Source organism: Punica granatum, chromosome 7, assembly GCF_007655135.1.
Source record: "Punica granatum isolate Tunisia-2019 chromosome 7, ASM765513v2, whole genome shotgun sequence".
In the NCBI taxonomy this organism is placed as follows: Eukaryota; Viridiplantae; Streptophyta; class Magnoliopsida; order Myrtales; family Lythraceae; genus Punica; species Punica granatum.
Genome location: NC_045133.1, coordinates 16,733,347 through 16,757,504, shown reverse-complemented (window position 1 = coordinate 16,757,504; position 24,158 = coordinate 16,733,347). Strand labels below are relative to the sequence as shown.

At 37.3% G+C, this 24,158-nt stretch overlaps 1 protein-coding gene and 1 long non-coding RNA gene across 11 annotated transcripts; both read right to left on the bottom strand.

Moving 5' to 3' along the window:
• Positions 1-250: 250 nt before the first annotated feature.
• LOC116213525 (transcription initiation factor TFIID subunit 11) lies at positions 251-3,036 on the bottom strand. Its single transcript, XM_031548510.1, has 5 exons — positions 2,358-3,036; positions 1,557-1,644; positions 1,223-1,322; positions 998-1,125; positions 251-895 (listed from the first exon to the last, which is right to left on the bottom strand). The coding sequence occupies exons 1-4, from the start codon at positions 2,657-2,659 to the stop codon at positions 998-1,000; spliced, it is 618 nt and encodes a 205-aa protein (XP_031404370.1). The 5' UTR covers positions 2,660-3,036; the 3' UTR covers positions 251-895.
• A 1,219-nt stretch (positions 3,037-4,255) lies between these two features.
• LOC116214837 lies at positions 4,256-12,707 on the bottom strand. 10 transcript variants are annotated; one of them, XR_004158355.1, is made up of 10 exons: positions 11,773-12,707; positions 10,999-11,039; positions 10,831-10,909; positions 9,581-9,649; positions 9,301-9,483; positions 7,244-9,213; positions 6,615-6,843; positions 6,251-6,506; positions 5,756-5,887; positions 4,256-5,505 (listed from the first exon to the last, which is right to left on the bottom strand). It is a non-coding gene; the product is annotated as an uncharacterized LOC116214837 (long non-coding RNA). The 10 variants fall into 10 exon arrangements; XR_004158354.1 differs by having other exon boundaries at positions 10,999-11,035; XR_004158358.1 differs by lacking the exon at positions 9,581-9,649 and having other exon boundaries at positions 7,244-7,353; positions 7,449-9,213; positions 10,999-11,035; positions 11,773-12,706.
• Positions 12,708-24,158: the final 11,451 nt, after the last annotated feature.

The window sequence follows — 24,158 nt, the reverse complement described above, 5'->3', positions numbered from 1 at the left end:
ACAATTTTTGGCAACACCCAGAGAGCTGAAGGTTCCTTTTTCTTTTTGATAAGAGAGAGCTAAGGTACCATTCATTCAATATCGAGTAAATTTCAACTTGACATCACAAGTTTCTTTTGTCTTTTGATACGAGCAAGCACATTTCCAACTTGAATAAATGGATCTTGAGATACAATACACCCCGTCCAAACCCTCTCCCCCCAAATTAATCCAGACAAAGCTTAACAGCATCAAAACTGATGTATCCAACTGATTCAAACGTTTTCTTCCTTTAGGCGTGGCTAGATGATGATATTTATAATCACAATAACAATGCAGGATAAATACATACATAAATACCACAGTAATACCACTCATCACAAAAGGACTTGTTGAACCAAGTATCATAACGCAACTACTAACTGCAGAAGAAAATGTTACTTCCAATCTCCTTCATGTCGGATTCTGGAAAAGTGAAATCCTTCATCATCTGGTCCTATCCACTTGTTTATATTTGCATCTTGATGGAACAAAGAATTTGCTTACTAATATCAAGCAATCACTTCAATGAAAGTAAGCTTGAAGTAAAATTATCATTCTCTCCAAATCTCAAGAAGCTTGGGCTTGCAAATACTGCTATCTCAGAGTTTCCATGCTGCCCCTTCATCCTTCTTTTTCTCTCTTGAAACTAAGGATTCAAGTACGAACACACGACTTGTATTTGCATGAGCTGACTTTCAGTCACTGAACTGTCCTCTGTGAAGGTAAATAAATCACAGGCAAAACACTCCAGGAAGGAAATAGACGTATCCATGAAACGCTAACACCAATTTCGAGCGGTTAGGTTTCGATAGCACAGGAAAAACGGCCACTTCAACTGCTTGGGCAGTCGGGCATTACTGGTTCTGCAGGTTAACTGGGATGGATACAAGAATGTACAGAACCGGATCAAAAGGCCAGACTATAAGCACGAATTTGTGAGTTCTGGGAATTTGGGAGAAGTTGAGAGGGCTAAGACCTAGCGGAAGAGCCTTGGCACCGTCCTCTTGGGCACTTTGCCTTCAAGCTTTAGCCTTCTATATGCTTCTCTGATATGGCAAGGCCTGATTGGCCCTGATTCATTCCTCTCTGCCATAACTATCCGAGCTGCATCATTTGAAAAACAATCATTTACCATAATTCTTTCATGATGTTCTCAATGATGTTTCTTCAATTACCGGAAACAGATAGCTGACGTGAATACCTGTCTCAATAAGTTCTCCAACAAACATTTTTGCAATTCCTGACATTACAATTGTCATGGGCATTGAGATTTTCTGACTTCCTGTAACACTTGTTAGCAGCTGCATTCATAGACACAGGAATGGCAACAGCATAAGGCATTACGCAATAATCATCGACAAAAGATATAATTATGGCGGCATCTGTTGTTGGAAGGAAAGTGAATGAGACAGAATGGAATCACTACATAAAGGGAAACCCTTCTATTAAGGAATTCCATCCAATTAGTTTTCCTCCTATGACAACAGTGCATTATTGACTGAGTTGCACTTGAGACAGTGAGATGAGAGAGATACCCTTTTCATGGTAGCTTTCTGGAAGCCAGACCTTCGAAAAGACTCGTATCGATTCATCTGCTCCTCAGTGAACTGGGATAAAATTGCTCTGCTCGGAATAAGATTTTACACATTAGAGAGATGCGGTTTCATATCTTTACGACAGAGGACAAAACAACAAGAATGAAAGAAGCTCTACTTAAAGGCCATCCTTAGTATAGTTGATAAAGCAACATGCCAATAACCCATTTGAAGAGCCTAATTTCATTTTAATTTCACTTCCTAGGTGACAATTCTCCCAATTCTCGATCCCAAGGCTGACTCGGTTAGCTATTACTACACCCAGAATTTATCTCCCAGGCCAGTCCTCCTCCACAGCATACTAAAAAAGATAGCAACTTGATTACAACCCACATCATGTAAGCGGATGATTTTGCATTTGATCCTATTTACATGTGCAAACCGTGCATCTCCGAGGCATTCCAAAGATACTACACAGATTGTCTAATTAGTATATACAAGATAACGCACGAGACATTGTACTCGCATGGTAAGAGCAAAGCCGAGATTCCTCAACCCAATGACTAGCTGCTTCTAACAATTTACTCCTTCAAGTAACAGAAGGTGAGGGATAAAACTTATCCAATGCACCCATCTTATCACTTTGATCCTTCAATCAATTTTCCTTCAAACTTTGACTATTATCTCACTCTAACCTACGTGTAGCTTCAATGGGTACATCCATTCTTGACAGAATTATCAATTTCAAAACCTAGCAGATGTTACCAAGGCAAGTGAAACGGTAAGAAGAAGAGAACTCACTGCATCTTGACCATTTTATGAGGATCCCCACCGGATGGAAGCTTCGCGAGCTCAACCTCCATGTTCTCCTCCTCTTCCTCATCCTCTTCGTCCTTCGGTTTTGCAGCTGCAGCGGCAGCGGAGGCTGGGAACAGCGCCGAGGTGGACGGGGCGATTAGGTCATCCTCTTCCTGCACAGGCACAGTGTCGGCGGGAGCCGCCGATGGTTGAGGGTTGAACTCGTCAGCAGGGGACGGGGATTCAGGCGGCGACTCCTCCTGCTCCTCGAACGCCGCCTCGAAGGGATCCTTGAATTGTTTCATTTGGGCCGGAAGCTGGGAGGGAAAGGCTAGACAGAGAGGGAGAGCTGCGACGAGAGGGTCGGCGACGGCTGGGAAGAGTGGACAGCGGCTGTGGGCTTGGTGAAGGAGGCGTTGAGAGGGGAGCGGCGGCTGCTGCGATCTCACCAGGACAAGAGCGGAAGGGACAGCGGTCGGAGAAGGGGAGGAGGTGGACAGGACGGTTGAGGAGATGGGCTTACCTGAGAGAAGAGCGGTGTGGCTGAGGAAGAGGGACAGGGAGCCAAGAGGGTTGCCGGCGGCGGGGATGAAGAGGCGGAGTTCAGGCCCCCGATAAATTGAAAATTTTAGAGAGAACTGTAAAATATACTCTAAAATAGACTTTACATCAAATTCGACTTCTAAAAATCTCTTGCATCACATATAATTATAGTCCATCTTTCACGTATATTTCACAGTTTTCTCAAAATTTTACAATACATTCGATATACATATGTAACTAATATATAACTAATTATTTTTTAAAAAATCTTACATAAAAAGGTAAAAACAATTTGAAGAAAAGAGTAAATTATATCATACAATACATTACAATATTTTGACCATTTCCATATTGTAGCACAAATTAAAATAATTTCATTATATAGTGCGATTTTTTTTTCTCTATCCTAGTTTTTCTTTCTTTCCTTTTTTTCTTTAAAAAATTATTTAATTTGCTTTAAGTCCACAAATTTGTATATGTGCACTAATATCTCAAAAAAAGTAATAATGTCAGTATTTCGTCCATCTTTTTCCATAATTCCAGCAGCATGTAGTGCAGCAAAAAAAAAAAAAAAAAAAGAAAGAAAGAAATTGTGTTGTATGGGAAATTATTTGTGCTATAATATGACTAGGTAAAAAAATCATGTTGTATGTTATAATATACCCTTTGAAAAAAATATAGGCAATTTACTTGAATAGACGTGTAATTTTGAGATTTTCTCATTGAAAATTCTCCAACAACATCTTGAGGACTGCCAATTCCAAATTTTCTAATAATTACCAAAAATTCACGTGTTGCTGCGAGTTTATCTTATAAAGAAATTATAGTTTAGATTTGTAAATGAATATGACAATTTCAAAATTGTTATAGTCTTTTATATACTTTTTATTATCTTGTGATTTGGAGTGAAATCTCCCTAATATATTTCTCATTTATCATCATCCATCAATTATGACAATAAAATAATATTGAATCAATAAAATTGATATTTTTTGCGAAATATATAAAAATTTAAAATTAGAAAATAAATGAAACTAAATTTAAGTAAAAATAAATTAATTTGAATTGCTAATAAAATATTACATTGAATTTTCCTGCAAGGCAAAATTAAAGATTCGGTTAAATTTTTAAATTCAAATTTCCTCAAAAGCTTCTAAAATTTATGAATAAATTTTAAAAGAACAGTTAGTAAAAATGAAATAAAGAAAGAGGAGAGGACCCTTATTAGGGCATTTGCTATATAGACTGTAGACAAGCTGTCCCTAAAATACAAATCAAGTGTCATGAGTTTTTATGAAGATCTTTCAGTTCAATTTTTCATTTCATATGATTCATGCAATATAATTGAGAACAAGAAATGTTAGGGACGGTTCTCTTTCATTCATAAGAAGAGTAGCATGTCATCAACAACGTATTGCATGTAATGGAACGCCAAAAGGCTTAACAACAAGAGATGTCGGATCATATCTCTTTTAGCATATGCAACAGTTTTAGCATTTTTACAAAGTTGAAAAAAAGTAAAATACAAGGCTCGCAAAAGGGATCACCAGGGGAGATCGTCGGCACTCATATGCAGCATTATCACTAGAACCTGACACAATCTCGACCAGGCCACCAGAAGTAGAAGGTTGGCTTTGCTGTTGGCGCAACGTCCCAGGTGGTCCTAAGAAGTGGATCTCTATTCGGTGAGCTGCTGGCCGACGTGGATGGCTCATGAATGGCCGAGGCCTCGGAGTTGTCGTCCTTAACCAGTTCAAATCTTAGCCTGCCTGCCCAAAACCACCTCCGTACCTCCAGCCTGATTGGTAGACCTTTTGAGCTGTCAATGCCAGAAGTTGGATGAATGCCGATGGCAATTTCAGCACCTCGATTACGACTTGATCTCATCATATAATGAGTGTGCCATGGATAAAAAGATTGTGAACCACGACAATTTGCTATAGCCAGAGTTTGTTCTATTCTCAAATCTAAAGATTTCATTTCCGTTGTTCTACTAAGGTTAATGACCTGCATATTCTTCTGTGTCGGGTTCGTCAAGTATCTTTCTCTTGGTCCATTCTCGATCTTCCATGTAGAGGAGGAAGATGTGATCAAGTTTGTAGATGCAGAGACCGGGAATGGAGAACCAAAAGGAGCTGCATAACCCATGTCCTTGTGGGAAGCCCATAGTAAGCTCTGACCATTTGTTCATGGAATGAACGCCTTCCCCAACGTAGCCACCCGAATTTTCTATTGGAGTTCCCCTTGGAGCAACTCCTGAGCTTTGACCGTGGCCAAAGTTCCTTCCAGCAAATACGCACGGTTTTTCTCCACCTTTACTTATGTTTATAGTGCCCACCTGTTACTTGTGAATCTCCGAGAATTCTCGCTGGGTTCATTAAAGCAGCAGAGAATACCCACCTTCCTGAACATTGTGGAACAAGATTACCAGAACTTCTTTTTGGTTGATTATTTGAGCTCACCTAAGGACTATGAGAGGTTTCTGCATCATGGTCACGCAGATTTCCCGTGAAACCCCTTGAGATACCGGCTCCAAACTCTTAATGAACTCCAGCAACCTCTCCTTATACCCCAGATGATCTCTGTAATTAGTAGAGCTTCAGTTGGCCTACCAAGCAGAAGCACAATAATCATGAACATGGTGCAAGAAAGCAGCTATTCAGCTGTACAAGCTCCTATTCTTGACAAAGGCCAAAACCCTCGAGAATCAAAAGAACTTTCAATAGCATTTCAAGTTCCCTCGTATTATGTCAATACTTCAGAACTTTCTTTTTCTTCTTCTAAAGATTTTGTCAATTTCCTCACATATAAATAAAAAGAATTTCTAGTCAAGGATTAAGCTAGAAAGCATCACTTACTTGCAGTAGAGCTTTTGAGCCGCTCCGAATAGCTGAGCTGAATTGCCGTACTCTCACCAAGCAAGGAAGGGAAAAGATCGAAGATGGCACATCTTTGTACTGTGTTTTCTATTTTCGTTTGACATCTAGATCCTGAGACGGGGAACGAGCACAAAAGTGAATTGCATATGCCGAAGAAAAATAAAATTATAACTATAGTTGCTTATACAAATTGCATTCCACTAGACCTGCAATACAGAACATGATTTACGCGAAATAAAATGGATATTAACCTTAATATATCCAAAAAACCAGAATTTTGAACTTCTGTTACAAGCTATAGTGTAGATAGATTTTTTCCCCCCCTATTCCAGGTCGACATGTGATGCAACAAAATCAACTGATCAAATATGCTCTAAATGACAAGGTATCAACATAATCAGAAACACAGGTCCATCTAAGTGGTCAAAATCTAACAGCAAATAGAGATTCTAAAGAGGAATAAATAAGCCTTACAATTCTAGGATCCTGCTGTTTGAGTGGATTAACAGCAAAATCTTGCAGAGATCTGTCTTTTATCTTTTCTATCAGGGCTTTGGCTCGACTGCCCCTCCTCATTGTTGGATTGATCGATTCTTCTTCTTTACTGCTTCATGGGCCTTTCTTTGCTTCTATTTCAAGAATTCTGCACTCCTACGCTCCCCGCTTGCCATGATTGCTCGACTTCTCTCTTTGCACTTTCAGTATTCAGTAGATGAAGCGGCAAACAATTCTGTTTCAATTAATCAATACAAGAACAAACTTGGATACAATTGAAATTTGGAACTATAGATGAAGCAACCGACTCATCTTCATAGAAATGGATAGAAAGGGATATTACCATGAACACCTTCTTAAAGATATCTTGTATTGTGTAGCTTCGTTGAAGAGACGCCTACCATTTGGCGACGTCTCTTGTATAGCTCCATCATGCACCTTATATAGATATTGCTGCAATGGTTCTTTGTGCGGGGCTTTGATTTTTTTTTTTTCCCTTTTGATGGTAAACTCGTTAGATTTGACCACATACGAGAAATGTTGACAATTACTTATATGCATATTGTCGTAACCTGCCAAATGAAACAATATTTTTGTATGAAATTGTCACAAGAGCGGCACCGTTTATTAGTGACAAATTCTATAGGAGTTGAATTATATTCACACTTCACCAGCAAAGAAAAGAAGAAATATCTTGGAAATGCATCATGATAATTATGCAAGAAGAGAAAATTATCTCCACATTTTCAGGGCCTTTGTATCTCAAACATTGCCGTATGCAGCATAATACTCCTTTTGTTTCTTTTTTTTTCTTTTTTTATGAACACGGCGTCCAAATGTATCAAAACAAGCCAGACAGAGCAACAGTAGAAAAAATTCTGTGGTAGATCTAAAATTGGAAGGTATCAAAACAAATCTAGCAATAAATTAAAGAGCAGTTCAAAAGCTTCCAAGGAATTGAATCGGCCTTACTGGAGAGGCTGTACTTCCGTGAGGTTCTGGAGCTTGCAAGTTCTGCAAATAAGGAGAGCTAGCCTCCGTGTCAAAGTTTGTGCTACAACTGGTGAAATTACGGAGAGGATCTGGGGAATAAGGAGAGCTTGCTAGAATTATAACAGAGATCATCTGGGGTATAAAACGAGGTTGCTAGAGTTCATGAAGGGTTTGGAGTCCGTACTTCAAGGGGTTTTTAAGGGAAATCTGTCTAACCATGTTGCAGAAACATCTCACAGTCCTTATGCAGCTCCTTTTGGTTTTCCTTTCCCGGTTTCTGCATCTACAAACTTGACCACATCTTCCTCCTCCGCATGGAAGATCGAGAATGGACCAAGAGAGAGATACTTGTCGAACCTGACGTAGATGAATATGCAGGTCATTAACCTTAATAGAGCACCAGAAATGAAATCTTTAGATTTCGGAATACAACAAACACTGCCCGCAACAAATGGTGGCGGTTCACAATCTCTTTATCCATGGCGCAATCACGATATGATGAGATCAAGTCGTAGAGCTGAAATTGCCTTCAGGATTCATCCAACTTCTGGCAATGATAGAGCTCAACAGGTCTACCAATCGGGCTGGAGGTACGGAGGTGGTTCTGGGCCGGCAGGCCACGGCCTGAGTTGGTTAAGGACAAGAACTTTGGCTCAGGTCCATGTACTGTTCAGCAGAAGAACTGCAGAGAAAAGGCCGTATCCATATCCTTCGAGTAAGACTATACCTGCATATTGCCAAAAATGTAATAGTACAGATCAACTGGCTTATGGAAATTTCATTAGTTGGAGTAAACTGATTTCAAATTGAACAAAACATATTTCAAACATCAATTCTTCCCTCTAAATGGTATGTATTGCCAAAATAGAAAGTCGTCATGCATAACATATGGAAGGAAAGTACGATTGACGTTTTACCTTCAATGAATGGTAGATATGAATGAATGGTAGATATGTATTATTATGCCAACTAAGAATAATACTTAAATTTCCCATAACATATAATGCCTGAACTCGACAGCAAAAATCGATTTATTGCGAAAAGAATAGGGTGCAATTAATAGCGGTGAATTTTATGTCGATAATTACATTTCAACATCTTTGCGAGGCTAACGAACATAGATTCACCAACACAACAGAGTTATTAACTGGTATGTCTACTACTGACTCGAGGATTAACATCGAGATTCGACAAACATGTTCTGCCATAGAGAAATATCGAGAAATGTCTCATCTAGAAATTCAGCTAATTCTTCAAGAGGGCTCCTATCAAGTAGAACTCAAATTCTATCCCTGTTCTGGATCTCTGACTACATTGTAACAATGATACCAACAAGAAGAATACGACAGATAATAATCATCCATCTCAAAATTAGTTACTAAATTCTTAATTATCCTTGTTTGAAACCACCGACTAGTTTTTATATGCTCGAACGATAAATTTTTATACAATGTACTCTAAGACCATTCTTAATTACTAAAGATGAACATTACTAAATGAACACAATTGTTGGAATAATCTGTTGAAACCTAACTTTATTATCACAATCATGAATTCACTATCGATGGCAGAACTTGACAGCACCAAGAACTTATGCCGGAAAGATTTTGAATTTGAAGATTAACTTGACAGCAGGGTTCCCAATGGGATTCTCATAGACAGAAGGAAGCTTCCCGCTTCCAGTAGATGCTGCGCTGCAACTTGCTGGTGGTTACAAACTGGGTTCTGATCGGAAGTCCTCATACTGCTTCCAAAGGGATTCTGATGGACAGAATAGGGCATCCTGCTTCCAGGATATGCTGTCCATGAAACTTTCTGGTGGTTAAAAGCTCGGTATCCATGAAACTTTCGGAGGTCCATTATATATCCAACATACTCTGAGCCAACATCAGAGCTACTGGGCCCAAACCACTTGTAAAATTCAACATGCTGCCTTTGCGACTAGCATTCTGCCATAACCAAGAGAACAATGATTGATCTACACAATTAAGGACAGTAAAATGAGGAAGAATGAGCTCTAAGGAAAATAAGCATACCCAAATTCCTTCAATTGTTACATATACTCCATCATTATCCTCTCATATGTTGAATACCTCTAATTACTTAACTGCAGTTATCAGATCCCTAAGTGCCACCAGCTCCATCCGAAATTAGCTTCATAGTCCATGATTCAGAAAATTCACAAATAACTTTTTGGCAACATCTCTAGCTGCACAGGCCTGCGAGAGAAACCCATAAGTTCAAAAAGAAAGAAAACTGACTTGTCATATGAACTCATCAGAATAACCTGTGCCTAGAACATATTACTGTAAATACCTTTATAAAAAAGACGATCCTGCAATCATTGAAAAGCATAGCGTTGCTGAATACTTGGAAAATGTCATGCTGACATATGAGATAAGTGTAAATAAATTAGGCATTCCACCTTTCAGCACCCAATTAGTCTACGTAACCATGACTTATTCAATAGATTTGTGACCTCCACTGTCAGTCAACATTCTTAAATTTTCGGTTTGATCCCAATTAAAAGCTGAGGCAGATGGTATTTAGACTACATTATTGGAATCATCTTAGGAAAGAACAATGTAGAGACTGAGGTTTCTCACTTATAGGGTTTCTCCTCTGCTAACGGAGGTTTCTCACTTATAGGGTTTCTCCTCTGCTAAGTTTTGATGAAATTGCTGCAAAATCCATTGGATCATTCACAACATCACAGCCTTCGGCCAACTGTGGAAACAACATCTTGCTCGAGTAATAATGATTCAATATTTGATGAAGCACAGATACAAGACAACACTCAGATACAAACCTCTGCAGCATTCATGGCTCTTCGAAAATCCTGATGGTATCTCTCCTACATATTATCACTATTGAATTTTCATTTGGCTTATACGGGCTCGGGCCCATATCTACTTAAAAGATCAAGCTGATAAGTGGTGGTACCCAAGCCATATATTAACCCATGTATTTTCCTTTTCTTTTCCGATGTGAGATTTATCCCATTTTACTCATCAACACCCGCCCTCATGTGCAACGTGTGGTCTATTTCTGACTACACGTTGTCACGTGCCCTTAAACACCCGCCCTCAACAATTGACCTCGAGCCGGGCTCATCTTTCGTGCTCGGGTGAGGGGGGACACTAACACGAGGTGCACTCTTGGCTGCACTCGACATACTGGGCCTGGCGTGGTGTGGGTGTGCACACGTGCGTAGGTACGCATACACGTAACCTAGGCGTAGATACCATATTGAATTTTCATTGGGCTTATACGGGGTCGGATTCATATCCATTTAAAAGCTCAAGCTAATAAGTGGTGGTACCCAAGCCATATATTAACCCATGGATTTTCCTTTTCTTTTCGGATGTGGGATTTATCCCATTTTACTCCTCAACAATCACCAACCAGCTATTACGAGATTTCTTAAGGAAACAATATCCCAACAAGAAATTAAAAAAGCAGCCGGAATTTCTTTCTGCAACTCGTAGTTGATTTCATGTACACAGTACATCAAATTACTTAGGCCTCATATACCAAATATACCAGAAACCTCCAAAAGAGCATACCTTTGCAGCACATCAAGTAACAGTTCAAGAGCACTGGTTGGAGGTAATGGAGTATTAGATGACACTGCAACTGCTTCACCTGATATACCAAGTAGCAGAAATTTTTATAAAAATTTTCTCTGGTATCATATATAGAGATGAAAGAAGTAATGATGGCAAAGTAGTTACCGGAATTTGTAGCTCTGATGCTTGAGGCATGATTGACCTAACTTTGATTAGCATAGAAGTCAACGAGGATAACAAACCACTTAGTGAAAATAAAAAGATAGAGTAGCACAACCTTAGATTCCACAATAGGCTAGAGTACATATATCATCTTTCTTTATGGGGCCAAGAAGAGCCATCAGGAGATGCATTATTGGACAGCTTGAATCATTTCTCGAATAAATAAAAGAAAAATATGTTGATGGACACAGACAAACAAGCTCATCTATATATGGCTATTGAATTAAGATGTTAAATCTCTCATTTTACTCAGGAATTGCTTCTTGATTTTACCTTATGGCCAAGAACACACGCACTTCGTGCAATGATACAGATAGTCCAGAACTTAATGGTGGAAAATAAAGCAGCCTTGACATACTCTATCTAACCATAACAACTCTAAGATTCGTTTGCCTCATAAGTCAGTGACCAAAAACATCTGAGGAACCAGATGTCTTTCCCAACAGCAAAAGTTTTGCTACCAGCAAAAGTAAATGGAATATCTGAACACTACTGATTATTATTTCCAAGTCTTCATTTAAGGAAGTTTTAAATGATTAATGCTGCACTAAACTGCCTTATAACGCTGCTTATAGAGACCAAGTAAATCCAGTATCAGTCAAATTTTAAGTGTGAATGCCTATACATGTCGAGCGAACATCGGATAACGGTGGTTGGAATGTAGAACTTACAATCTTGTTATTCAAGTGAAGCTAATTGCCATAAGTAAAAGTTTACCTTAGGTTTGATTTTCTCCTTCTGCCTTTGACTAGATTGACCTTCAGAAGTGCCGAAACTGATCTCAGGTTTCTCCTTGTTAACTGCCTTTTGAACCTTTCTTTGTCCTAGTTCAAGAATCCGCATACTCCTTCTATGCTCTCCACATGACATCATTGATCACTTCTTCTTTTGGCCTGCCAGTATTCTCCAGCCTTAAATGTTAGTTTCCTTGCAAACCAACACACAGTTATACCAGATACATACTAGATAATCTGAAAATTTTTTATAGTGTCCAAGCCACCAAGGGAGAATTTGAGGGGTTAATTTATCTAGGAAAGTGGTGAAACCTACATATCCAATAGAAATCTAATCATTGGACTGATAGTGATATATTGGCTATTAATTTAAAATCCAGTGAAGTTCCCATGAAACTGCTCTTGAAGAACAAACTATCCAAGTAGAAAAACTATTATGAAACAAAAGATGTATTTGAATCAATATGCAGAAGTATCTATACTTCATAGGACAACATATTCCATAACAGTACATAAACAAAAACATTAGGGAGTGCTCAATTTGAAAACCATGAGCACTGTGGCAGAAACTTTCCTCGAGGGATTTGAGATGCATAGACTTCGTAGCTCTTCTCAGTTTCATCAGTAAATTCTCCACTAATATCTGGGTGGAGAAACACACTGCTGGATATTGTGATGTCAGTTTACTAGTACACTAAGCAGATTTTCATTGCTTGACACCATATCGTTTTCAAGGTCAATCGACCACCTTAAAAGCTACTTCCTGAAGAACTCTAGATCCAAATCCAAACAGAAAAGGCAAAAGGATAAATGTACAAGTTAATCAAGCTTCCGTTTTCAATTTGTAGATGAAAGGCTGGCTCCTTCATTCACTCCAGCATGCCGTCAATTTTCCTTTTGCGAGCATCATCAGATCCATTAAATCACTCAGGAAACTGGTTTTCATGTCAAATATCATAGAAAAAATGGTATTATCACAACACATTCAGGAACATCCTCAAAAATGAAATTATCACAGAACATCTATCGCAAAGCAATCAGAATCATTACACATTGCAGGCACTATTTTGCATTAGAAAAACAAAAGGAAGATCAAAGCACCTGCCTTATAGAATCTGGTAACAGGAAGTTTGCCGGAGTATTCTCTGAGATTTAACACACCCTCTTCTTCTGCTCCTTACAAAAGTCGCATTGCAGTGTAACAGCCATTCCTAGGAGACCTCAACTTATTGTCTATACAAGAAGCGGTGTTGGAATTAATGCCTCGTGTTGCCCTGCATGGTAACCTTGATTGGAAAGTTAAAATTAATATAAACAACGTTGCATGGTAGTATTGCTTGACAAAAGGCAAATCATTTATGCCTCTATTTACATCATTAAATAATAATATTTTTTCGTTTTTAAAAATCTAGAAAAATGTGCAACAAAACAAGGCAAACTAGATATGCACTTGAAATGCAAGAAGAGGAGGAACTCATTGACGATATTTCCATAGAGCATTTATACTTGATGAAAGAAAGCATTAGATAACAAAACCATGCGGCAGAGGTGTTTTTGAAGCCCAAACATCACTGTTCTTATCATTTTCAGTAAGAATACTAGCTTTAGTCCCAAGATTGATACTATCATAGAGCAACAAGATTTTCAATAAATGAATAGTTCAAAAGGCCAAAGGCAGCTACAACCATCTCCACATGAACGTTAGAGATTGTAATTATGAACTTTTAGCATAGCAAGGGGTTTTTCCTCAAAAGCATAGTAACCGCAGAAATCACGGGCACGTTTGATTTGGAGAAAAAAGGTTGTGTAGAAAGCCAAATGATCTCATTGCACATACGCAAAAGGTGGTCAACAGAAAAACCGAGAGAGTCAACTATCTCATAGATTGCATTTCAATCACGCACTTGGGATCTCATAATTCTTTCAAGCACGCAATAAAGACGCTAGCATGTTAAACATTAATGCAAAGGCAAAGCATCTTTGAGCTAAGAGAGGAATCTCCTCTCCGTCTTTGCGAATCTCGGCAGAAGCTTTACAACTTCTTATTGATCGCAAAGGGACGGCACTCAAAGAAGCAACTTGAAAAGGATGAAAATCCACCGAGATTCAACTGCATGAACTACAGATATGGTCCGAGCTAAAATTCACATGACGAGGAGTTGTACACTTAAAACATTTCCATGTGCATTCACCCTGCAGACTAACATGCTCGTCCTTCCGTCACAACCAGCGCGAGGAGTGGGAAAGGGGAAGCGGAACAGACTTCCCACAAAGACATGTCCAATTTCACATGACGATTTAACTCCACTCCCTTTAGTCCATACTAAATCCGGCCTTAGTGCTACCGCAGTTTGTATTCCCACACCTATTAGTTCATATTAGGAATGCAGCAAAACCCGCAAACAAGCAGACCTTGCAACGATTAGCTTCTAATCCCAGCTCAAAATGGAGAAATCAACCACGAGAACCTGATCAAGTTCCATAAACATCAACCAACCCTTCCACTTGCAATTTGAACAGAATGGAAAAGGGAATTCAATAATAAGAGTCTTACCGTTTCCTCTCCTCTGCTGGTTGAAATTGCAGACAGGAACAGTCCGTGGGATGCGAATCATCATCGTCATCATCATCATCTTCCGTTGAAGCAGACCTCCGAGATCTCATTTGAAGATTTTCCCAAAGTTCTCTGCCGCTCGCGGGAAGATTTTCCCGCCATGGGGGCCTATACGTATCGGTGCCCAAAACTTCTTCCTCGAATTGATTCGCATATCTTTTCATTTATCCAAATGAATCCTCAGACTTATCCAAATATTTCGATAAGGTCCTTATATTTCCTGTGCGGGCCTCAACCCGGGCTTGCTGTAATTTTGTCCCAAAGGGAAAACTTAGAGCCCGTTTACTTCAGGATAATTCTTCAAGTTTCTAGGAAAATTTTCTAAAAATAGGAAAACTACAAAGAATATATTTACTTATATTGAATTGAAATAATTTTCCAAAAAAAATTTCTTCTCCATTATTCTAAATTATATATAGATTAGAGAAGCTCTTTTATTAGTTCTTCAATTTTTCATTTGCCCATTATTTCTTTCTTTATATTCTAATTAATAGCTTTCCTTTTCTATTGACTTTTCTATTTATAAATTTATTTTATATCTTCTTTTTATGGTGGTTACTCCAATTATTATCACATTAGAAAGCTTTCTAATTTAACATTAGTAAACATTCTGTTATATTTTTCGATGGAGAAATAAATTTAGAAAAGGAGAAGAAAAATAAAAATGAAAAGTGAAAAGTAATTTTCTAAAAGTAAACAGGTCATAGTGTCCCCTGCAGTTATCTTTTATTTGATTTTATAAAGTTATCCTCCCTATCTTTTATTTAAGAGGAAAAGACAATTTTGGTCCTCAACTTTTGAAGCTTTTGTCAGTTTAGTCTTAAACCTTTTATCTTTTTAATTCTGATCATCAAGTTGTCATGTTTTTGGCACTTCAGTTTCACCATTACATTTTTCTATTAACGGATGCTGATGCGGATTTTAGTTTTATTTTAATATTTTTTTTAACTAAAAGATACTTTTTCTCGGTAAGCCAATCCACACAACAGTTACTTTTCCTGTAAATATGGACAACCGAGAACTCCCAATCCTTGCTCAAAAAAAAAATTCAATTTGAAAATAAAAAAGAAAGGATCTGCTCGAATGAAGTACATCCGGTGGGGGAGGGAGGGGCCGGGTGCGTCGAACGGTAGCCCAAACGCCACTTCTTTGGTCGCCAGCATCCTTTGGGGGCATCGACGACCACAAAGTTGGGGTCGGGATTGCTGTACGATGCCCCGGCCCCCGAATCATTCAAGGACACACAACCATATCATCCCTAAAGCTTTGTCGGTCAGCCAGAGACTCTGAAGCTCTATGCAGTGTCCCGACTCCTGGGCCCTCCAGCTTCTCCACATGCGAATAGGAAGTCATTCTTCCTCCGGACTATTTGGATCACGAGACTGGGAATGAACAACTCAACTCAGCCAGGTCCCGGTCCGAGGAATTGTCGGTTATTGGGACAGTTTCTAAGTATTCAGAGACAGGATTATCAAGCAGAGTTTTCAACAATGGAACTCCAGGAGAGGACTCGTGAGGTTGCTTTCATCAATACCAATGGTGGTACTTCTCGTGCCCGCCTCCTTCAGGAAAGGGAACTTATTATCCAAACCCTATCCCCCTGCAATAATGGGTGATCAAAATTTCCTGAATCAAAACACAGGTCATCGAGAAATTATAAGCACTGGGAAACAATGAAATTTCGCGATCCTTCACTTCATGACCTTACTGACTAAACCAAAACTGAACCAGAAAATTAGACCTTATATTTTTAATAATAGAGGATTTATCAATTCTTTTTGAAATTTTAATCCAAATCCAATTCCCCTGCAATAATGATGATGAGAATTTCTTGAAGCAAAACGCAGAATATCAAGAAATTAGAAGCATTGGGAGACGATGAAATCTTGAGATCCTTCACTTCGTGAACTTACTGATCTATCACTAAACCAAAACTGAACCAGAAAATATACCTTATGTTTTTAATAATAAAGTTCTTCAATACTTTTTGAAATATGATGAACGAGTAGTCGTATATCAAACCCATATGATTGCACAGGTGAACATATATGCCAGTTAGTTCGATCCTTAGCCCTTTATGATAGCTAAGACCACGCGCATTAGCCAGATGATACAATTAAAAAGAAAAGCCTAGGTCCTGATCAAACCTATACCAACAGCATAACTTGGTCCTCCAACTTCTCATGGCATAATTTTGTCCTTTAGTTGTGAATTACCTAAAAAAATTGTTTACTTCATGGGGAAAACTTGGAAGAGGGGAAGAGGAACTGGAATTGGAATCGGAATCGGAATCGGAATCGAAGGAAGTGCAGGTGGAAGAATAAGTTATCCTCCCTTCCATAACCCTCCATAATTCCCCCAACTAAAAACTCTTCGGCGATTAATTATTTTCATGGAAAATTATAAAAATAATAATAATAAGGGATGAATGAGCGAAGGAATAACAGAGAGACAGAGAGAAGGAATTATTTAAAAAAATAAGATAATAGAGAGACAGAGAGGGAGAGGATTGTCGCAAATTCTATGTGAGAAGATATTTCCACTTAGCTAATTTTTTTTCCAACTTATCTAGTTTTCCGTGTATGAATTTAAAAATATTAACTTCTTAAATGGTTATGTAATATTTTTAGAGATTATCTTTATAATTAATTAGAATGAACCTTCCTTGTAGATGAAGTTATGCAATAGAGAGCTAAGGACTTGAGTTAATCCTTCGATGACATACGATACAACCTCGTTGAATATACTTTTTCGTTTCGCTATTATATATTATAGATGTAGATGCTGAAAATTTTTGTTTAAAAAATAACCACTTAAAATATTAGTTATAATCCTCTAAAGGTATATACGACTCCTCTACATTTTACTACAAGTCGCTAGCGCCTACCTTAGCCTTTCATAACCTTCCAAACACCTCCCTTTCCGCACCCTTTAATGAAGAATATCCAAACATAGCGTTAGTTTAGGATAATTAAGATCTAGATGGTACTCAATCTTAGATGAACGAATGAACAAACGTTAACGGTAGAGATGAATGAACTAATGATTATTATATAGAATTAATTATATATGAGAGATGATATGATATGGACTTGTGGCGGATGGATGGTGACGGAGTCAATCGGCCCCAGTCTTCTTCATTAAACGCTTTCCAAATTAGCCTTTATTAAAGGCAAAAAGGGAGAAAATTTCCTTTACCTTTTTTTGACTTCTTCTTTTTTTTTTGGGGGGTCTACGGAGGTCATTTTTCTATTCGGAGTGAAGGGGAAGGCAACTAGCTAATGGATTCCTTTTTATTGCAAGTGATTTTTTTTTTCGGTGTAAACTCTTGTATTCGAAAGTCTAATTGGGCTTCGACTAATCTAATCAAGTCGGGTTGACTCATTAAAGGTTAATTCTACTCCATTTAATTTCACTTTACTAGAATCATGTTCTATTTCATTTAAGTCCACTTTATTATATCATGCTCTACTCTATCTAAAAAAATAAAGCACTTAAAATATTAAGTATAATCCTTTAAAAGTATGAACTCCTCCGCATTGTACTTCAAGTCTCTGGGGATCTGCTGAACCGTTCATAACCTTCCAAACCCTTTAATGAAGAATATCCACACATAGTGTTAGTTTAGGACAAATATCTAGATGGTACTCTAACTCGCAATTAGATTAATAGAAATAGGCCAAAAATATCAGTCTCGGTTGCTTAATTTTTGATAATTCTTAATGTTCTTTCATTTTGGTCATAGCAATGTTGTTTCTGAATTGTATTGGATGTGTAGTGACAGCCTTATCTCAGCAACTAGGCCTGGGTCCATGATATAAAGTGTCGGTACGGAGTTTTTAAGTCCCGACCGACTTTGAAATGATTATGTTAGATTTGATCGGAGATTGGGACTCGGGGTTTAGGAGTCGCCACTTAACCATTTTTATAGGCCGGTAAGCCATCTATTTAAACCTCTAAGTGATCAAGATACTAACCACCTAGAGATTGAATTGCCGGTCTTGAACCACAAATTGAGTTTGGGAGCCATGTTACGTACTAGTAAATCTGTACGCCCAAATTGGTACCCATGCACCGGTTTAATTCCCTAACTTGTCCATTTTACTCCAAGTCCAATTGTTTGCAAGTTTTGGGTCGAAAGTCCTTATCGAGCTTGAACATTTTTTACTTAGTCTCGAGTCTTTTATGAGTTCTATTTTCTTATGGGTTTAAGTATTTATTATATGAATTAGTATTTTCAGGAAATAATGACAAAAAAAAATTACGAATTGAGAAGGCATTTGCCCGCAAACACACATTCACATGCATACATTATTTACAACATTCATCGGGCCAAGTGGGTCGAAAGTGAGCCTAGAGCTCGAAGAATAGAAAATGGGTCTAAGACCCCTATCCTAGAAAAATCTAAGTTTGGTTTCCTAAGTCTATCCATTTTTATTTACGAGTTTGTGTGTACCAATTATTCCAATTTCTTTTGGAAAAATCCCTAGTTACTTGATTCAAAAATTTCCCAAAAATCTAAAAATCTCCTAGCACCTCAAGATCAAATGACTGACTTATTAATCCTATGACTCGATTAGTGAGTTATTTCCTTTGATCCATAAATTAAAAGTCGAGTTTAAGTGATTATCTATTTTTATTCATTAATCCAATTTATTCAGACAAAATTGCCCATCCATTTCGCTAAGTCATTTAAATTGTCAAGCGAGGACTTTAGTCGGTTTTAAACCCCAATCCTAAGAATCCTACCCTCAAGACCGTTGGAGTCTTTCCATGTTTATCCTGGACTCAGTAATCTAAACGTGTAATTAAATTCCCAATCCCGCGAATTAAGAGTCGTGTGTATGCAATTATCCAATGTAGACTTCCAATTGACCGATTATTTAGCAAATCAACACGCATACACTTCACATAACACTCAATTTTCATTTCTCCTATCCAATTTTGAGAAATTAATCAATTTAATTACTTGTCCCCTAAGTAGCCGAAACTATGCAAACTCAATTAATTCATTTCGTATCCCGTTTACACCTAGTTGACCACATCAATATCTGATAAATCCTATCACCACTCGGCTCCGAATAAACAAACACAACAGAGAGAAAGAGAGCATGGGATCCCATTTAAAAAGCGAAATTGTGGAAATTAGCAAGTCGGCACCCATGGCCGTGACCTATCATGAACTATCCACATCGTTTTACCGGTTTTAAAGCCAAGTGAGCATGATTTACCGGTTTCATCAACTAATCCAACATGAACGAGTATTGGCTAGTCCATTTTCGTGCAATAATCCTTTAATCAGGCAAATTGATCCTAATTAACCGTTTCAATCCTATCCGACTGAAATAGAGACATCATAGTGGGAGACATTTCATTTTTTAAGCCAAGTGATCTCATCAATCCGTTTTTTCTTGTCTAATTCTAAGTGACCAGAACACATACATACACACATATTCATCCATTTCACTTCTTTCATGCCCAGAAGATTATTAGTCAATTATTTTTTTAATTAAAGCATTGGATGACTGAAAGCAAGCGTGATGATTTACTCAACAAAAATTCCGATGTTTAAAGTCTGAGTGAGCATGCTTTGATTAATTTCATTAATTATCCCATCATGATCCTAAAATGATTAATCCATTTCTCTATGACATTTTTATTGGCATAACTCTCTCATAATAACTAACAATATCTGTTACTTAATTTTATTTTTATCATTTTCATCCATTTTTTTATGTGTTGCCGTTGTTAAATGAAAAAAAAAATATTAGCCACTAAAGATTATCGTGATGTCGACTCTAAGTTATATCTATGTATTTATATATTCTATACAATATGTAATATGGCGAAATACAAGACTCTACGTATAATGCCACGTAAATTTTAAACACTCAACCCCAAATCCGCTGATCCTTTCAATTGGTTGATATTTATCTTTTATTGCTCATGGAATTAATTACTTTTATTATTTAATTAAAAATTTTCCAAATTACATTAAAATCAAATCTACATAAAAAAATAAATATGTAAAAATTTTAAAAACTCAATATTAAAACTAACCTTGCTTTTCAATATAGTTCAAGTTTTATAATATATAATAACAAAACTATTCTCCATTAATAGCCACATATTCTAAAATCTCAAACTTAACTTCTTATTATTTCACTCTCCTCACAAACTTGCACTTGGGATTAACAACATGAATAATAATTAGATAGGTCTTCAAATTAATAATCCACAAACTACAATGAGTTTTTCCTGCTATTTGTTCCTAATATTTTGATGATATGCACAGGAATAGCCCTGTGTGACCAGAGTGGAGCTTCTTTATGTTCCCCATTCTCTCATTCTCCCCTGTAGGCATCATGTTGAATAAAACTCTTCAAAGTTTTATTTCAATAGAGCAAACTCAATATGATGAATTTAATATTATTTTAATATGGCTTAGATTAAATTATGCAAATAGAAAATCTGGGACGTTATTTAAAACTATTCTGGCAACATAAACTAATTAATATTTTCAAATTTTAGGCAACAAGTTACATTATATATATATATATATATATGAAAATAGCTCTTTTTTCGGTATCATGCTGTCCAGAAGCCCAATTTAACTCTGACTAATCAAGTCGAGTCAGGTCGGCCCATTAAGTATCAAAACTCTCACATCATGGATTTTCTCCATTCACAAGACTCGAACCGATACCTTAATTAATATTCTCAAAATAACTCTTTCATAATAATTGATCTCCTGTAACGCAAGTATAACTGGCTAGTTCACAATTAAGTTGAAACAAATACACATAAAGACGTCTGTTAAATCTGCACTGACAATGTATATGTCACTTGTAATTAGAAGGAATCAATTGTCTAATTGCCTTATTCTACACTCTAAATATAAATTGATTTCCGTGGAAAAAAAAGAGCAAAAAAGGTAAAGAAAAATTTTCACCTGTCGATATTTTCTTACCCCTAAGAAATGCTAATTTGAAGGGAGACCCTGTCGTTAAGCGCATCGGGCCAGGAGTGGACATCATCATCATCTGATGACAAATCAAGACCCACTTTCATCAACCGACTAATCCACCGGGTAGTGTATTGTAGGGCCTGGGGTCAGCCAATTAAACCCCAGATATCAACCCCCGAGAGAATCGAACCCTGAACTTGACTTACTGCTTGTTGTCAACTTATCAGCGAGTCTAACCCTCCGTTTTTATCACTTCAGTTCTACCATTACATTTTCTATTACTGGTGGGGTTGGAGTTGTTGTACGACGCCCATATCCCTAAAGTTTTGTCGGTCAGCCACAGACTCCGGTGTCCTGACTCCTGGGCCCTCCAGCTTCTCCGTATGCGAATAGGAAGTCATCTTTCCTCGGGACTACGTGGATCACGAGACCGGGAATGAACAACTCAACTCAGCCAAACCCTATTCCACGGCAATAATGGATGATCAAAATTTCCTGAATCAAAGCACAGGTCATGGAGAAACTATAAGCACTGGGAAACAATGAAATTTCGAGATCCTTTACTTCATGACCTTACTGATCTATTACTAAACCAAAACTGGAACAGAAAATACACCTTATATTTTTTGAACTTTTAATCCAAATCCTATTCCCCTGCAATAATGATGATGAGAATTTCTTGAAGCAAAACACAGAATATCAAGAAATTAGAAGCATTGGGAGACGATGAAATCTTGAGATCCTTCACTTCATGAACTTACTGATCTATCACTTAACCAAAACTGAACCAGAAAATATACCTTATGTTTTTAATAATAAAGTTCTTCAATACTTTTTGAAATATAATGAACGAGTAGTCGTATATCAAACCCATGATTGCTCAGGTGAACATATATGCTAGTTAGTTCGATCCTTAGCCCTTTATGATAGCTAAGACCACGAGCATTAGCCAGATGATACAATTAAAAAGAAAAGCCTAGGTCCTGATCAGACCTATACCAACAGCATAACTTGGTCCTCCAACTTCTCATTGGATAATTTTGTCCTTTAGTTGTGAATTACCTAAAAGGATTGTTTAATTCATGGGAAAAACTCAAAAAGGAGGAAGAGGGGAAGAGGAACTGGAATTGGAATCGGAATCCAAGGAAGTGCAAGTGCAAGAATAAGTTATCCTCCCTTCCATAACCCTCCATAATTACCCCAATCAAAAACTCTTCGGTGCTTAATTATTTTTATGGAAAATTACAAAAAAGATATTAATGGATGAACGAGCGCATGAATAATAGAGAGACGGAGAGAGGGAATTGTAAAAAAAGTAAGAAAATAGAGAGACTCAGAGGGAGAGGATTGCCGTAAATTCTATGAGAGGAGAGATTTCCACTTCTCTAATTTTTTTCCTAACTTCTCTAATTTTCCGTTTATGTATTTAAAAATATTAACTTCTTAAATGGCTATTTAATATTTTTAGGTATTGTTTTTATAATTAATTACAATGAAACTTCCTTCCAAGTGAAGTCATGCAATAGAGAGTTAAGAACTTGACATATGGCACTATCTTATTAATTCTTGAATGACACATGACACAGTCTCGTTAAACATACTTTTTCGTTTAGTTATTATATATTATATATATTAAACACTTCAAATATTAATTATAATCCTTAAAGGTATAAACGACTCCACATTTTACTACAAGTCACTAGGGATCTACCTTAGCCGTTCATAACCTTCCAAACACCTCCCTTTCCGAACCCTTTAATGAAAAATATCCAAACATAGCGTTAGTTTAGGATGATTAAGATCTAGATGGTAGTCGATCTTAGATGAATGAATGAACAAACGTTAATAGAAGAGATGAATGAAATAATGGGTAATATATAGAATTATATATGAGAGATGATATGATATGGACTTGTGGTGGATGGATGGTGATGGAGTCAATCAGCCCGGTCTTCTTCATTAAATGCTTTCCAAATTAGCGTTTCTTTTGGGCAAAAAGGAGTCGACAGCTGATGAGTTTTCCTTAGCCTTTTTTTTACTTTTGTTTTTGGGCTACGGAGGTCTATTTTTATTTGGAGTGGAGGCAAAGACAGCTAGCTAATGGATTATTTTTTATTACAAGTGACATTTTTTGGGGTGTGAACCCTAGTATCCGAAAATTTAATTGAGTCCCGACTAATTCAGTGGAGCTGAGTCGACCCGGGTTAACTCTACTCCATTTATCTCCACTTTACTAAAATCATACTTTACTCCATTTAACTCTACTTTCCTAAAATCATGCTTAACCATTCATAACCTTCCAAATTCCTTCCCTTCCAAATCTTTTACTGAAAAATATCCAAACATAGTGTTAGTTTAGGACAAAGATCTAGACGGCCCTCCAACTCTCAATTAGATTAATAGGAATAGGCCAAATATATCAGTCTCAGTTGCTTAATTTTGATAATTCTTAATGTTCTTTCATTTTGGTCATAGTAATGTTGTTTCCGAATTGTATTGGATGTGTAGTGACAGCCTTATCTCAGCACCTCGGCCTAGGTCCATGATATACAATGTCGGTAGGGAGTTTTTACATCCCGGCCAACTCTAAAATGATTATGTTAAATTCGATCGGAGCTTGGGACCCAGGGTTTAGGAGTCGCCACTTCACCGTTTTTATAGGCCGGTAAACCACCTATTTAAACCTCTAAGTGATCAAGATACTAACCGCCTAGAGATTAAGCTGCGTTTGATTTCAAAGTAGGATTTTAAAATCAGATTTTGAAAAAGAGTGGTATAAATGGTTACA

Bases quoted from the DNA above. Each gene is read 5' to 3' on its own strand.
- LOC116213525 (XM_031548510.1), bottom strand. From the start codon at position 2,659: ATGAAACAATTCAAGGATCCCTTCGAGGCGGCGTTCGAGGAGCAGGAG. The intron at 1,645-2,357 runs GTGAGTTCTCTT...TATTCCGAGCAG, and splicing joins CATAAAATGGTCAAGATGCA to AGCAATTTTATCCCAGTTCA. The intron at 1,323-1,556 runs GTATCTCTCTCA...CTATGAATGCAG, and splicing joins AGAAAGCTACCATGAAAAGG to CTGCTAACAAGTGTTACAGG.